The sequence below is a fragment of the Crocuta crocuta genome, unplaced genomic scaffold (assembly GCF_008692635.1).
Source record: "Crocuta crocuta isolate KB4526 unplaced genomic scaffold, BGI_CrCroc_1.0 scaffold452, whole genome shotgun sequence".
Classification (NCBI taxonomy): domain Eukaryota; kingdom Metazoa; phylum Chordata; class Mammalia; order Carnivora; family Hyaenidae; genus Crocuta; species Crocuta crocuta.
The window spans coordinates 482937-496188 of record NW_027528851.1 but is presented as its reverse complement, the minus strand read 5'-3'; the positions used below and the strand labels follow the sequence as shown (position 1 = coordinate 496188).

At 35.8% G+C, this 13252-nt stretch overlaps 1 protein-coding gene across 3 annotated transcripts in view; it reads left to right on the top strand.

Moving 5' to 3' along the window:
• ST7 (suppression of tumorigenicity 7) overlaps positions 1-13252 on the top strand; it is a 272136-nt gene that overhangs the window by 166731 nt on the left and 92153 nt on the right. For all 3 annotated transcript variants that reach the window (XM_077756029.1, XM_077756027.1, XM_077756028.1), the window contains 3 exons: positions 9806-9860; positions 10490-10605; positions 12078-12153. In XM_077756029.1, coding sequence (XP_077612155.1) covers positions 9806-9860; positions 10490-10605; positions 12078-12153 — 247 coding nt within the window. The remainder of the gene's footprint in view (positions 1-9805; positions 9861-10489; positions 10606-12077; positions 12154-13252) is intronic.

The following is a 13252-nucleotide window of genomic DNA, read 5'->3' as shown; positions in this document are numbered from 1 at the left end:
CAATCCTGTCCCTCTCCTTTTCATTTTTTTAAGTTTATTTATTTATTTTGAGAGAGACAGAGGGCTCATGAGCAGATGAAGGAGAGAGAGAGAGAGGGAGAGAGAGAATCCCAAGCAGGCTCCACGCTCAGCATGGAACCTGACATGGAGTTTAACATGGGGCTTGATCTCACGTCCATGAGATCATGGCCCAAGCCGATATCAAGAGTCGGACACTTAATCAGCTGAGCCACCCAAGCGCTCCTCATTTTCATTTCTTGAACATGCCATGTTTTCTCATGACTCTTTCCCTAGAAGTCTATCTCCCTCCCTCATGTGTTTGCCTTTCATAACCCAGCTCCAGTGCTACCTCCTTGGAAACCTTCTCTGATGGGTTGTACAATATCTCTCCACCTTCGTGACTTGTAATGTTTTTATCTTTTAAAAAATTTATCAAATTGCACTATAATGTTTTAGCTTACTGCTTTATTGCAGATTTTCTAGCATTTTGCAAAGTGTCTGCTCCATCGTTGAAACTCAGCGAATGAACAAATGAGTGCATGCAAGGCCTGTAATTTCCACATTCATAAGAGGGAAGAATATGATTTCCTAGCTTGGTCTCTTTATTAACTTAGTAAACATTTCCTAAGTCCCTAATATGAACCTGGCCTTGTACCGGTTCTTATTATGTTTTTTTAAAAAGCCAAAATTCTTGTCTTAATTGGACTCTTGTCTACTGAAGGAGACAGTGGTAAGTGCTGTGATTACATGAGGGGAACATACAGTGCTATGGAGAGCCAGAGAAGGGTTCCTGACCAAACCTAGGAGAAGTTTGCTTTTTGAAGGGGAGAGCACCAGTTCTGATACTTGAAGGATGAAGAGGAAGAAATTAAAGAACTGGATTCTATCTTTTTTTTTTTTATTCTCCTAGAATAACTCAGGCCACATTGCATACCTGTCTAGCCAGGTGATAACCATCAAGGAGCATTGCACATATATTTTATTCTTGTTGTTGATCCAGTGCCCTTTCAATAGAACCTTTACCAGCCAGCTGTGAGTGGCGGTGGGCACCACCAGATACATGTTTATTTCATCCTCAAGGGTACACATGTGAGAGTTGGCACCACTCAGATAGCAAAATTGTCTGGGACTTTGTCAAGGTACCCACTTTGTGAAAGAAACAGAAAGAGAACTGAGCAAAGTGAACCAGTAACTGCCACTCTCACAAGTGTGGTACATTATTCTAATGGAGGGTCTTGATCCCTTAGTCATCATCATGTAAACACTTTTGGAGAACTGCCATCACTTTGCATCTGCTGTGAGGACCCAACAGATTAAATGTGCTCTTGTGTGATTAGAGTTACCATAGTCTTGGAATGGTACAAAACATAGGAAATTAACAGATTGGAAATGGAAAACAGCCTTGTTTGAGGCCATTCTTCATTGTGAATACATTTCTATTTTCATTAAAATTCTCTCTCTACCCAATTTAAATTTCTTGGCATCATTCCGTAGGATTTACACTCTTCTTATGTCACTATTATTTTGCTGTCTCTCTGTGGATGCCTTGAAGTAAGCCTTACTCAACATAAATCATCATGCTATTCTTAGTACTTTCATAGCAGTTTTTCAAGGGGGCACCTAAGCCCTTTATAAAAGTATATTCAAAAATAATAATCATGGAGGAGCCCCTGAGTGGGTCAGTCAGTTAAGCATCCGACTTCAGCTCAGGTCATGATCTCACAGTTCATGAGTTTGAGCCCCACGTCTGGCTCTCTGCTGACAGTGCAGAGCCTGGAGCCTGCTTCAAGTTCTGTGTCTCCCTCTCTCTCAGCCCCCCCCCCTTTCTTTTTCAAAAATAAATAAACATTAAAAATTTTTTAAAAATAATCATGGAAATTCTTAGTTTTATTTGTGCTTTGTTTTTACCTGGCTGAGATTGAGTTTTTGAATATTAATTCAAGTTCTACTAGTATTTGCCGAATATCTACTACTATGTATACAATATTTCTATTTCATTTCCTGTATAATAGGTATAGTATTTATGATCTGATCTCAGAACAATGTTCAAATAGTTACAATTAGGAAAGTGGAAATTACCTTGTCTAAGTATATTCAGGATCAGTCTGCCTAACTCTCCTTGTCAGTTTGGCTAAAATTTAGCTAACTCAGCTCAACAAACATTTATGCTGGTATGGAAGTATCAGATACAATGAGACTGATGCTATTTTCCAATCCTCTTTTCCTCTGGTGATTTTTATTTTTGGATAAAAAATATTATTAAAGTACATTGTGTTTATCTCTACTCTTACTCACTTTCTATTTAATAGTCTAATTTCAACTAAGTAAAGGATAAAGAAAAGTCCAAAGCAGAGGGTAATCAATAATACATTTTCTTAAAATAGAGAAAATTTTTAAAAAATTCCTATTTCCTTAATAACAATAAAATGGCTATTACCTTAGTAATGGATAGGTGAATCTTTTGATTTTATTGGAACATGACAAGACAGCTCTTTGCTGAATCTTACAAGAAATACAACATAGCTGACAAAGTCCCATGGATATTGGCAAAGGCGGTTTAATTGCTTATTTGAGAAAAATCATTGAAAAAGCTAAAAGTAGACTGAAAATAACCAGTTATAAACATTGGTCTATATGAAGGTTCATAGTATAGCTCTTTTCTTATAGAATCATTTGTTTTGGTTAAAGCTGAAAGACCTGGCCTACTTAAGAATGTTTGGGGCGGGAGAAGTGGGGGTGAGAGGGTTATGACTGTTACAGGTCAGACTGTTTATATCTTATTTAACTTTTGTGTCTGTACAAGGTGGCCTGAGTGCAGACTTTTAAAAAATTTGTAGTAATCTTTTTTCTGTGGGTCAGAGAAGAAATGTGTTAATTATTTAATTTCTTAATGTAGCCACATTTTAGGTGGGTTGGCTTAGGTTAACATTTATGAATATTTCACTTATTTTGCTTTATTTGGGAGCTAACCTGCTATTTTTCTTGATAAACCCTGCTGATGTATTTCTCACGTCACCATATTTCTCACCTCCATTTCTTAATTCAACTCAGCCTATGATCTGATGGTTTATGGGGGTTTAAAACAAGGCTAACCACTCCCTATCTTAAGAGGCATAGGTTCTCAGGGACTGGTAACATTTTGAATTTGGGTTCATGGGAACATCTGTTTGATAATTCGCCCTGTTCTTGAGTATCGTGCCATAAAGACAAAGTTTACAGCATTTACCTTCAAGATATTTAGAAAAGTGCTGGGTGCTTTATCACATGAGAAGTATCCTTGCCAAAGTTAAAGTTTAAATTCCCTGAGATGCTGGGGCACCTGGGTGGCTCAGTTTCTTGTGCATCTGACTTCGGCTCAGGTCATGATCTCACAGCATGTTAGTTCGAGCCCCACATCGGGCTCTGTGCTGACAGTTCAGAGCCTGTAGCCTGCTTCTGATTCTGTGTCTCCATCTCCCTCTCTCTCTGCCCCTGTCCCGCTCATGCTTTCTCTCTCTCCTTCAGAAATAAACATTAAAAAAAAAAAGAAAGAAAGAAAAAAATAAATTCCCTGAGATGCTTTAGTATCCTGTTGCACAGAGCTGGATCTTCAGACAAACTCTTGTGATAGTTGCTTAACTTCCTGTCTCAAATCATTTCATTTTAATCTCATTTAATCTTTATATCATATATGTATATAATATGTATGTGTCATATATGTATCTTTTATGTAAAACTTTTTATAAGATTTTACTTGAAATTCTAAATTAAAATTCATAACATTGCTAGAGGCAGTTCATGCACTGATTAAATACAGATAATAAAGAAAAACAATGGAGATGAAGAAACTCAGGTAGAGCACAAAGATACCCTGAGACCTTTGTAGATCTTCAAATTTTCATAAAATCAGAGCAAATAATTCTCTTTATAGAAAGCCATATAATTTTAATAATAATACCTCCACTCTTAGTGCCTACTGTCAGCTTTACATTAATATCTCATTCAGGCCTCACTATAGCCCTGTGAGGCAGATACTATTATTATCTCCATTTTATGGTTGAGGAAGCTGCCATACAGGAAGGTTAAGTCATCTACCCAAGGTCACAGGGCTGGTAACCTAGGTGGTCTCACTTCAGAGTCAAAAGTCTCAAGCACTTAACTAAAAAGTTCAGTCTAGGGGCTCCTGGGTGGCTCAGTCGGTTAAGCGTCCGGCTTCAGCTCAGGTCATGATCTCATGGTTCGTGGGTTCGAGCCCCACATCGGGCTCTGTGCTGACAGCTAGCTCACAGCCTGGAGCCTGCTTCGGATTCTGTGTCTCCCTCTCTCTCTGACCCTCCCCTGCTCACGCTGTCTCTCTCTCGGAAATAAACATTAAAAAAAAAAAAAAGTTCAGTCGAGACCCTCTGTGAGGTCTGTAAACTCAATACTAGTGTAATTACTCAACTATTAAAAGAAATAATTACTTTAAAAACCTGTACTGTGGTACATGACATTATTTCAGGAGTGACATTAGTCAAATTTACTTAGAAACAGCTCAGTGGCAGGATAACTGATGGCTAAGAGCTCAGGCTCTGGGGTCAGACCGATGTGGCCCTCAGCTCACTTCCATCCCTCACAGTGTGTGACCTTGGGCAAGTCACTTAACTTTTCTTGGTATCTTAATTTGCATATGTGGGAAAAACAACAGTATCTACTTCACAAAGTAGTTCCAGGAGTCCATGAGGTCACGCAGAAATAACAAGTCAGAGGACAGCCATTTGGCAGTGTCCTCCAGATGAACTGGCTTTTCTATGAATATGATGTGGAAGATGGCTCAGCCCCTGGAGATATGGCGGTGGGTGCAGTGAGGTTTACTCATTAGCTCAGTGACTCACTTTTAGACCCAGGCCTTTCAGTACTTGCATTTCAAATATATCCCTTGGCAAAATTGCAAATTGCCACATGTCCAGGACCTTTGGGTTTGCTCTTTAATCGTCTCAATTAGAGAAAACTCAGTTTGTCCTTGTCATGTCAATGTAGGTGTTGAAAATGATTCTCTTAGCCAATGCTTATTATGTCTTTTAAAATCTTTTGCCACTCAAATTTGTGTTGTAGTATAGACTTGATCTCCAGTTGAATGATAAAATTCCTAAAACAGTTTCAGTCCCTGGTGAACATTTATTTAATAAATTTATTTCATGATTTCCACATCATTTGGTCAAGTTGTTTGACTTAAGTCAAAAATGATCAGTGAGAAATCTATGAAGATACAATAAAGATTTAACGATTTTGGCAATACTTGAAACTATTACACTATCTTGAATAGAACAGATCAATAAAAAAGGTCTTGAGACCCATCATTATACCATTTCTCATTCCATAGAGTTTGAGGCAATAATACATTTGTTGAGTTGAAAGCTACCTACATGTTACTTTGTGCTTTTACTACTATTATTTTTTTCAAAATAATTATTTCAAAAGTTATGAAGATAGTTAAAGCTTACTTAAGCAAGTGGATATTGTTTCTCTTAAGGATTAAGATTAGCCTGTATGATGTAGAGAACTGGGTATTCATTTCTGAGATATTAAAGCTAAAAAATACATGGCAGCATCATATATCAGAAATTGACCCGCTTGGGATTAATTTTGATTGTCATAATACATCTGATTAAACCTTATCTAGGGCCCATTTCTATTGTACTTTGGAAACTAAAGTGTTTAAAAGTATTGTTAAAAAGTGCCTAACATTTCCCCAGAGGAGTTTTCAAAACTGTTTTTCTAGTGGAAAATTTAATTGATGAAGTCATAGGATTTTTGAAATATGATGTTGCAGGGTAACAGTCTGTTGCATATAGTGGGTGGTTGTTGAACAGTCTGGACACCAGCCCTTAATCTCATTTGCTCTGAGCCATGGGGAAATTATATAGCTTTTCTGTGCTTTACTCTTCTGTAAAAAGGGCCTCCTACATGCCCCTGACTAATATATGTAAGGAATATAGATGACTTGAGCTTTAAAACCTCTTATAGCAAGGCTCCATGAAAATCAGGCTTATAGCTATGACAAAAGTTGCTGTTGCCACTGTTTGTAACAATAATATTACCATCATTATTAGATTTTTAGATTCTGGGAAGAGGTGGTAACTTTTTAGTATAGTAAGTCTTCCTAGGCTATGAATTAATAATTTACATATTTGAAGGCCCTGGAAGTGGAGATTATATATTACTTTTAAGAAAGAAAGATTTTCAGAGTTACATAAATTGGATGTAAAGTAATATTTTCTTCCATGTGAATAAAAGCCTCATGACTTCAGGGCCTCTTGGTTTTTCTGAGAATTAAGTTCTCTTTTTCTTTGAGGACTGCGACAAAGGGAAAGTCTGTGGTTCTGTCAGTACATTGTTCTTTCTGTAGAGCTTCCTCAGCGGGATGCCCTTTTTATTTTTCTTCCAAGGCCATAAGCTCCTCTTGTTTTGTAACCCAGGACCTGGTGCAGGGACTAGTGCATCATAGGCATTCTAAATATGTTTAAACCACACAGTCCTTTGAGTGGTGGTGTGGGCATTCTAGAGGGGTAACTGAGTACAAAAGACATGAAATAACGATCACTGAGATGGAAGGTTTTAGTAGGGACTTGTGAGAAGGAAGACTGAAGAAAAGATTGCAGCTTGAATTTAGGAGTCCTTGATGGCAGTAAGCATTCTTTTTTGTGTTCTTTGTCTCCCACATAAAAACTTATATAACCATCCTATTATCACAAAGGGGGAAATCTGTTCTGCAGACTTGGGAACTAAATAAGTACTATTCCAAGACATACTGCTTCTCTTCCTCTTGAACTGCATTCTTGCATGCCTGAAGATTTCTGTTGGCCTTTGTGGATAGGACTCTTCTGTGCTGCTACAGATGGAACCATAGGGAGTATGTTTATTGTATTGGGGCATATTTTTAATTGAACTATTCATGTCAGCAAGCCCTTGATGGAGTCTCTGTCGTTTTTACTGACTGCAAAGCTTCTAAAGGGCACTGAAATTGTTGATATTAATGGAGAATGAAAAATTCCTTTTGGAGGTAAAATTTTAATCCTGACTTAAATAAAGAATTTATTTCTCAAAGACATGAATAAGATTAGGAACAGGACCTCATGTGGAAAAACTTTTACCCTCTGGATATCTGAGTTTAACTCTTGACTTAAGTTGTCACATTCTAATACATTTGGCATTTACAACTTTTGTTGGTATCACGAAACCATTAAGCAGTCTGATATTTATGGGATATGTGCTCTATAGTGATTCTAGGCTGAGAGAGTTTTTGTAGTAGTGATAAGATTGTTAAACAGAGTAGTGAAGAAGAAATTAGCATAGCTATGACCTAATTCCAGGTGAAACTTTGACATGTGTTCATATTTGACCTCTAGATCACATATTTCTTTAAAAAATTATACCTGTTTTGCACCAATTTGAAGGGGATATAGCAAATGAAGGATATAACTAATGGAAACGTTTTTTACATAGTTCTGTGTCACATATTTTTTCTCATTCGCAATATTTTACATTTGTTAGTTACTTGGATCCTCATTTCTAAGTTTCAGGGATATTTGAAGAAACAATACAGACCATATGTATGACACTAATGTTAACAGTGATTTTTTAAGTTCATTTCTCCAATAAAAGCCATAAAAACATTTCAAAATGTTTGTAGCACCCCCTGCTGGCTGTATTGTGGCACTTCCTAAATGAAGATTGCATCTTTAGTTTTGCTCAAAAATACTTTAGGTGTATACAGTATTTCTCTTTGAAGTTATTTTTATTTAGAAATAATGTCATTTGTTCCAATATATAATAGAGTTGAGATTTTAATTGAGGGTGTTTTGGTTTAAAATTTGTCAATTGAGCATTTGAACAGCGCTTGTCCTTCTAGGCCAATATAATAATGTATTCCCTAGAGACAAATTATTTGCCCTAACCCTTTTTACTAGTATTTCAGATGAAATTCAATAGGGGAGAGGAATCTCCCCAAATGCTCCCGTTTTCTTGCAAAAAAATAAAAATAAAAATAAAATAAACACCACCATGAGCATCCTCTGTACTATCTGTGTACATGTTTGTTATATGCTAAATACAAAACTTGCAATATTCACCAAGCTTTAGGTAGAGCACTTGGATCTTGAAGACATCCTTTGAGGAGAGGGTGGGAGTAATGAGGACCTAAAAGTTAAAATAGCATTAAGAGCAGGTATCATGGTTATTTGGCTCACCGGTGTGATTCAAGCCATGATCTGGAGTTCATTAGTGACCCTTTCAAGGGACTTTACATCTGTAAGAAAAGTAATTATTTAAGAAATGATAATTTTCTAGTTGGTGCCATATGCAGTGACAGCCACAGAATTTCAGTTTCTCAAGAACAAAATTCAAAGATGCTGAGTTAACTGAACAAAGATCATTTCCTAAATGATGAGTTAAGTGCTAGAAAATTTAGGGCTATTGTTTATAAACATTGTGCAAACCTTAGGTGGGCTCTAGCCCTCATTTAAAGATAAATTTATCTTTTTTAAGTACAGGATTCAAGTCCCATGTCGGGCTCTGTGCTAACAGCTAGCTCAGAGCCTGGAGCCTGCTTCGGATTCTGTGTCTCCCTCTGTCTCTGACCCTCCCCTGCTCACACTGTCTCTCTCTCTCTCTCAGAAATTAAAAAAAAAAAAAAAACACACATAAAATAAACACGTCTTCCTGTTATATGTACACACTTCATTCGCTATTTTAACAAAAAATTTATTGAGATTACACACAGTGTTGCTATAGTGTTCTTCATTTACATGCTGTATTGTAATAGATGGTTTACTTGTTTGTTTTCCCCATTGAGTGCTCAATGCTCATTGGATGGATGGATGGATAGGTGAGTGGGTGTGGAAGGATGGATGTTGCATATAACAGGCGTGAGGGTAGAATCTTAATGAATGACCCTTCAGTGCTCTTTTGATTTCTGCAATAATTGCTCACTTTTGTGTATCTATGTCTTTGGGTGTGTTTTTTGGCCAGTTACACACACAAAGATGTTTTAAGTACTGTTGACTTATTTTATTTTCTAATAAAACATTATTTACTCAAAGAAATGTAGCATTCTGAATCAGTAGAAAGTCTTAATCATAGGCTGTTAAAAAAGAATTGTAGCTTATTAGTCACACACTTATAAAACAGTCTTAAAAACTAATGATATTTCTAAGTCCTGTGGTTCTAAATTTCTATGGTTTTTGTAGAAGAAAGATGTATAATCTATTAGTATATGCTGAGTTATAATATTAGTATAATGATTAATCCAAGTATCTGTATAAGTAAACAGTGTTAATGCTTTAAAACAATTTATTTTCATAGCATTTTTCCTAAAATAGCTTTTTTAGTTTTCTTATCTGTTTTATGGAAATGTAAAAAGCAGTCTGGTGAATTATCACAAAATTAACATAGACCCTAATTAAATAATTGTATGCTATACTGTAGAGCTTAAGTTTAGCCTACAAGTATTCCTTGTGTCTGTAATTTCAGAATTAAATTTATAGAATCTGTGTAGACCTTGTGCACTGACTGTTGAAGTTATTGAACTAGCTGATGTTGGCATATACCTTGATTTAGCAAATGAGGAAACTTCGGCCCAGAGAGATTAGGGGAAACTTTCCAAAGTCCTGGTGTCTGAGCTATGTTTCCTGATCAACCACCCAAAGTTTTTCCACGTTGCTTCCCATGTAGAGGATGGAGAATAAAATTATCTTATCAAATGGCCAGGAAGGGTGGTATGCTGAATTAATTAGCTTGTAGTGTCTCTGGACTCTGTATAATGTTTTCATATTTCGCTTTGTTGCAGAATGCAAAGTATGGCGAAATCCACTAAATTTATTTAGGGGAGCTGAATATAATCGGTAAGTGTTTTGACAGCTTGGGAAACAAATGGGTCGAGTTCAGAGAGTAAAGACAGCAGCAAATGTTTTTGCTGGTTCATTTAGGGGTCATTGTAACAGTCTGTGTAGTGCTTCTATTTTTTGATACAATCCTCAAATGTTTTGATTTTTCTGTTTTATAATTATTTGGGGATTAGAATTGGGATAATGTACAAAAATATGTAGTTTTTAGAAATTTTCTATTACAGTTATTCTTTTCATTATGCATTATACAATAAAAATATTTTGAAGCTTACCTAGAACATTGTTATAAAGATGTGATAAAAATTTTGTTGGAATTTAATTTTGCAAAGTAATTAGGCATATCAGAATTTTCATGGCTTTTGGGAAATGCTTATTCATAAGACTTATGAGGGAAAGTTTTGATTAGCTAGTGCTAGTAAAATTTTTAGAGAAAAATGTAGGGGAAAATGTTTACTTTTTTTTCTGCTGATATACCTCCTTAAAGGGAGAACAGGATGATTTAAAAAACGTTTTTTCATTTATTGCCAAAGCTGTTTTAGTACGCAGTCAATGTTTTATAGTTCTTAATATCTTGTAGGTCTTGCTTTCTTCTCTCAGTGTTTGACCATTTATTTCCCCTTTACCAGGTACACCTGGGTAACAGGGCGAGAGCCTCTCACTTACTATGACATGAATCTCTCTGCCCAGGACCACCAGACGTTCTTTACTTGTGACTCAGACCACCTGCGTCCCGCAGATGCAAGTATGGACACTCCTTTAGATAGTTGCTGAGTGGGAGCACTTTTTGATTTAAGTACTAAGGTTATTGCTTATAGAATATCTGCTCTACAAAATCCCCAGTGAATAAACTATTAAATTGGAGAATGGCAAAACCCGAATTCTGATACTTAATTAAAGGATTTATCCTGATGAAGTATCAATATAAAAATGAGTCTTCTTGTTATAATTTAAAATACTATTTAAAAAATTATAGTAACATTGGATTTATGTATTTTGAAGAAACATAAATCTTATATGAAGCTAATTAAATCCTTGGTTGAGGTAGAATGAAGGGTCATGTCTCTTCGATGATTGTGTAGTTAGAAATTGGGATTCAGTGAATCCAAATGATAAATGAATATATTGTAATGATTTGTATGCCTATTTAAATGTTCTCTAGCAGTGAATGGGGGTATGGCCTTAGCTATTGGAATCCATATTTGTTTACCAACCTGGAAAGGGCTTTTTTTGGCATGCATATCACATTGTTTGAGATCCAGATAATCCTACTGATGTTTTTTATGTTGCCAAACTTACATAGTAAAAAAAAATCTTTAAAAAGAGGAATATGTACATGCACTTAAGACACTGACTTCAACGATACATACTGGTAAAACAAATATGGAGATTGTTGCTCTTTTGAAAAAGGTAGTGTTTATCATGGTGGAACATCATAGTCCAATAAATAATCCAGGCATTGAGCTTTGCACAGTATATATACAAACTGCCCTGGTATGTAAAAACCGTGTTTGCAGCAAACTTTGGGAACATATACACATATTAAGCAAAAGACCAAAGCACTTTTTTTCTGATCTAACTCATAATTCTTCAAATGGTTTTACAATGTCCCAATACCCAGAGCCTATAGGGTTTGGGAAAATGAACAATAGAAATTATGTTGTGCCTAAGTAGAAGGAAGAGACTAGTAACAATCTCAAAGTAAATCTCAGTCTCCTCTCATCTGTAAAATATGCTTCTTAACAACAAATGACATTAATGAGCAAAAGAAATGTTAAATCTCTTTTAGAATCTTTCCCTTTCCTGATTAAGAAACCTTAATCAGTGTGGTGAGAATAACATAACATACAGATTTGGGGAATCATTGTTATACACTTGAAACTACTGTAACATTGTGTGTCCACAAATACATCAGTAAAAAAAGAAATCATAATCAAGATTAAGCCTCTAAGATTATAGACCATGAATTAGTCTATTAGATTTAGATCTGTAGTATTAAGAGCACACGAAAGGTTTGATATCATCAATGGAAGGACAATGGAATAGCAAATTAGAATGTATTTGTGTGACGTTGGAGATTTTGGCTCACCTCCTTGGTAAGTGAAATATTCTCTTGTATTCAAGCTGAAAGCTATTAATTTAACTATTGTCCTGTGTTGAGTCTTCCTAATTATTTATATTGATGGACTTGCTTTTTTTCCTCTTTTTGTAAAACAGTAATGCAGAAAGCCTGGAGAGAAAGAAACCCACAAGCTAGAATTTCTGCAGCTCATGAAGCCTTAGAGATAAATGAGTAAGTGGAGGAAAAATCCTGCTTTTAAAAAAGAAATCTCATCCTGTGCTGAATGTATTCAGTTTTCACTAATGGTATACTTATATTAAATTATGCATTTGAACTTGAGGATTGTTTTAGGGGTTATTAATTTGTAAAAAAATATTTTTTTGTGAAGGACGTCCATGTGATGTTGGTCTTAGTCATTTTAGAGAGCAATTCAGTGGCTCTGCTATGACCCTAACTTAAATAGCTTCCAAGGGCTGTTTAGCCCTTCAGGGACTATCTGTGGGATATTGTAAGGACATAAAATAAATACAGTTCTTTACATATCTATAACATGGGGAAATTTTTTCAGATGTGGAATGTTCATCTATGCCATCACATTTTTTAGGTAGGTCTTCTTGCGGGGAAAAGATAACAAAAGCATAAGGTGAAAAAATTACACTTTAAAAGTATTTCAAGATCAAGACAAAGATAAGAGGAAATACTGTCATTAGTGTTGTTAAACATTCTGTGGGTTACCAAGGAAGGCTGGGAAATATCTTCTGGAGATCTTAGAAAATGAGAAAGATTCTTAAAATTGAAGTCATAAAATCTCAGCGTTGGCAGAGACCTTAAAGGTCATTTAGCTCAACCACCCATCTGGTGCTTGAATCACCTCAACAATCTCCCTGCCAAGTGGTCATTGTTAAACTATTTTATGATTTTTTTTTTTTTTAAAGAAGGTTACAGATTCTTCTTCGGAGGTCTTAGAAAAAAGATTCACTTGAGAATTGGAAATCCTGCCATTATAACCTGTTGAGCTGTTTGGTTTCTTATTCTGCCATACAACATGTTTATTTTCCAGTTTCTTGTCATCTTCAAATTTGATATGCCTGCCTTCTGTGTGTCATCCATGTTTCTGATAGAAATGTGAGGCTCAGGGGTAGACCCCTGTGACATGGCATATAGAAACTGTCCTCCAGGTTCATGTCTTCATGAGTCATCATCCTTTGGTATCGGTCAACCGATTAACTAGGCCACCCAGTCACACTGTGATTCAGCTCACATTTCTGCATTTTGATCTTAAGAATACTAGTTGTAGCTATGGATGTTTAATGTATAGTAAATCCTTTAA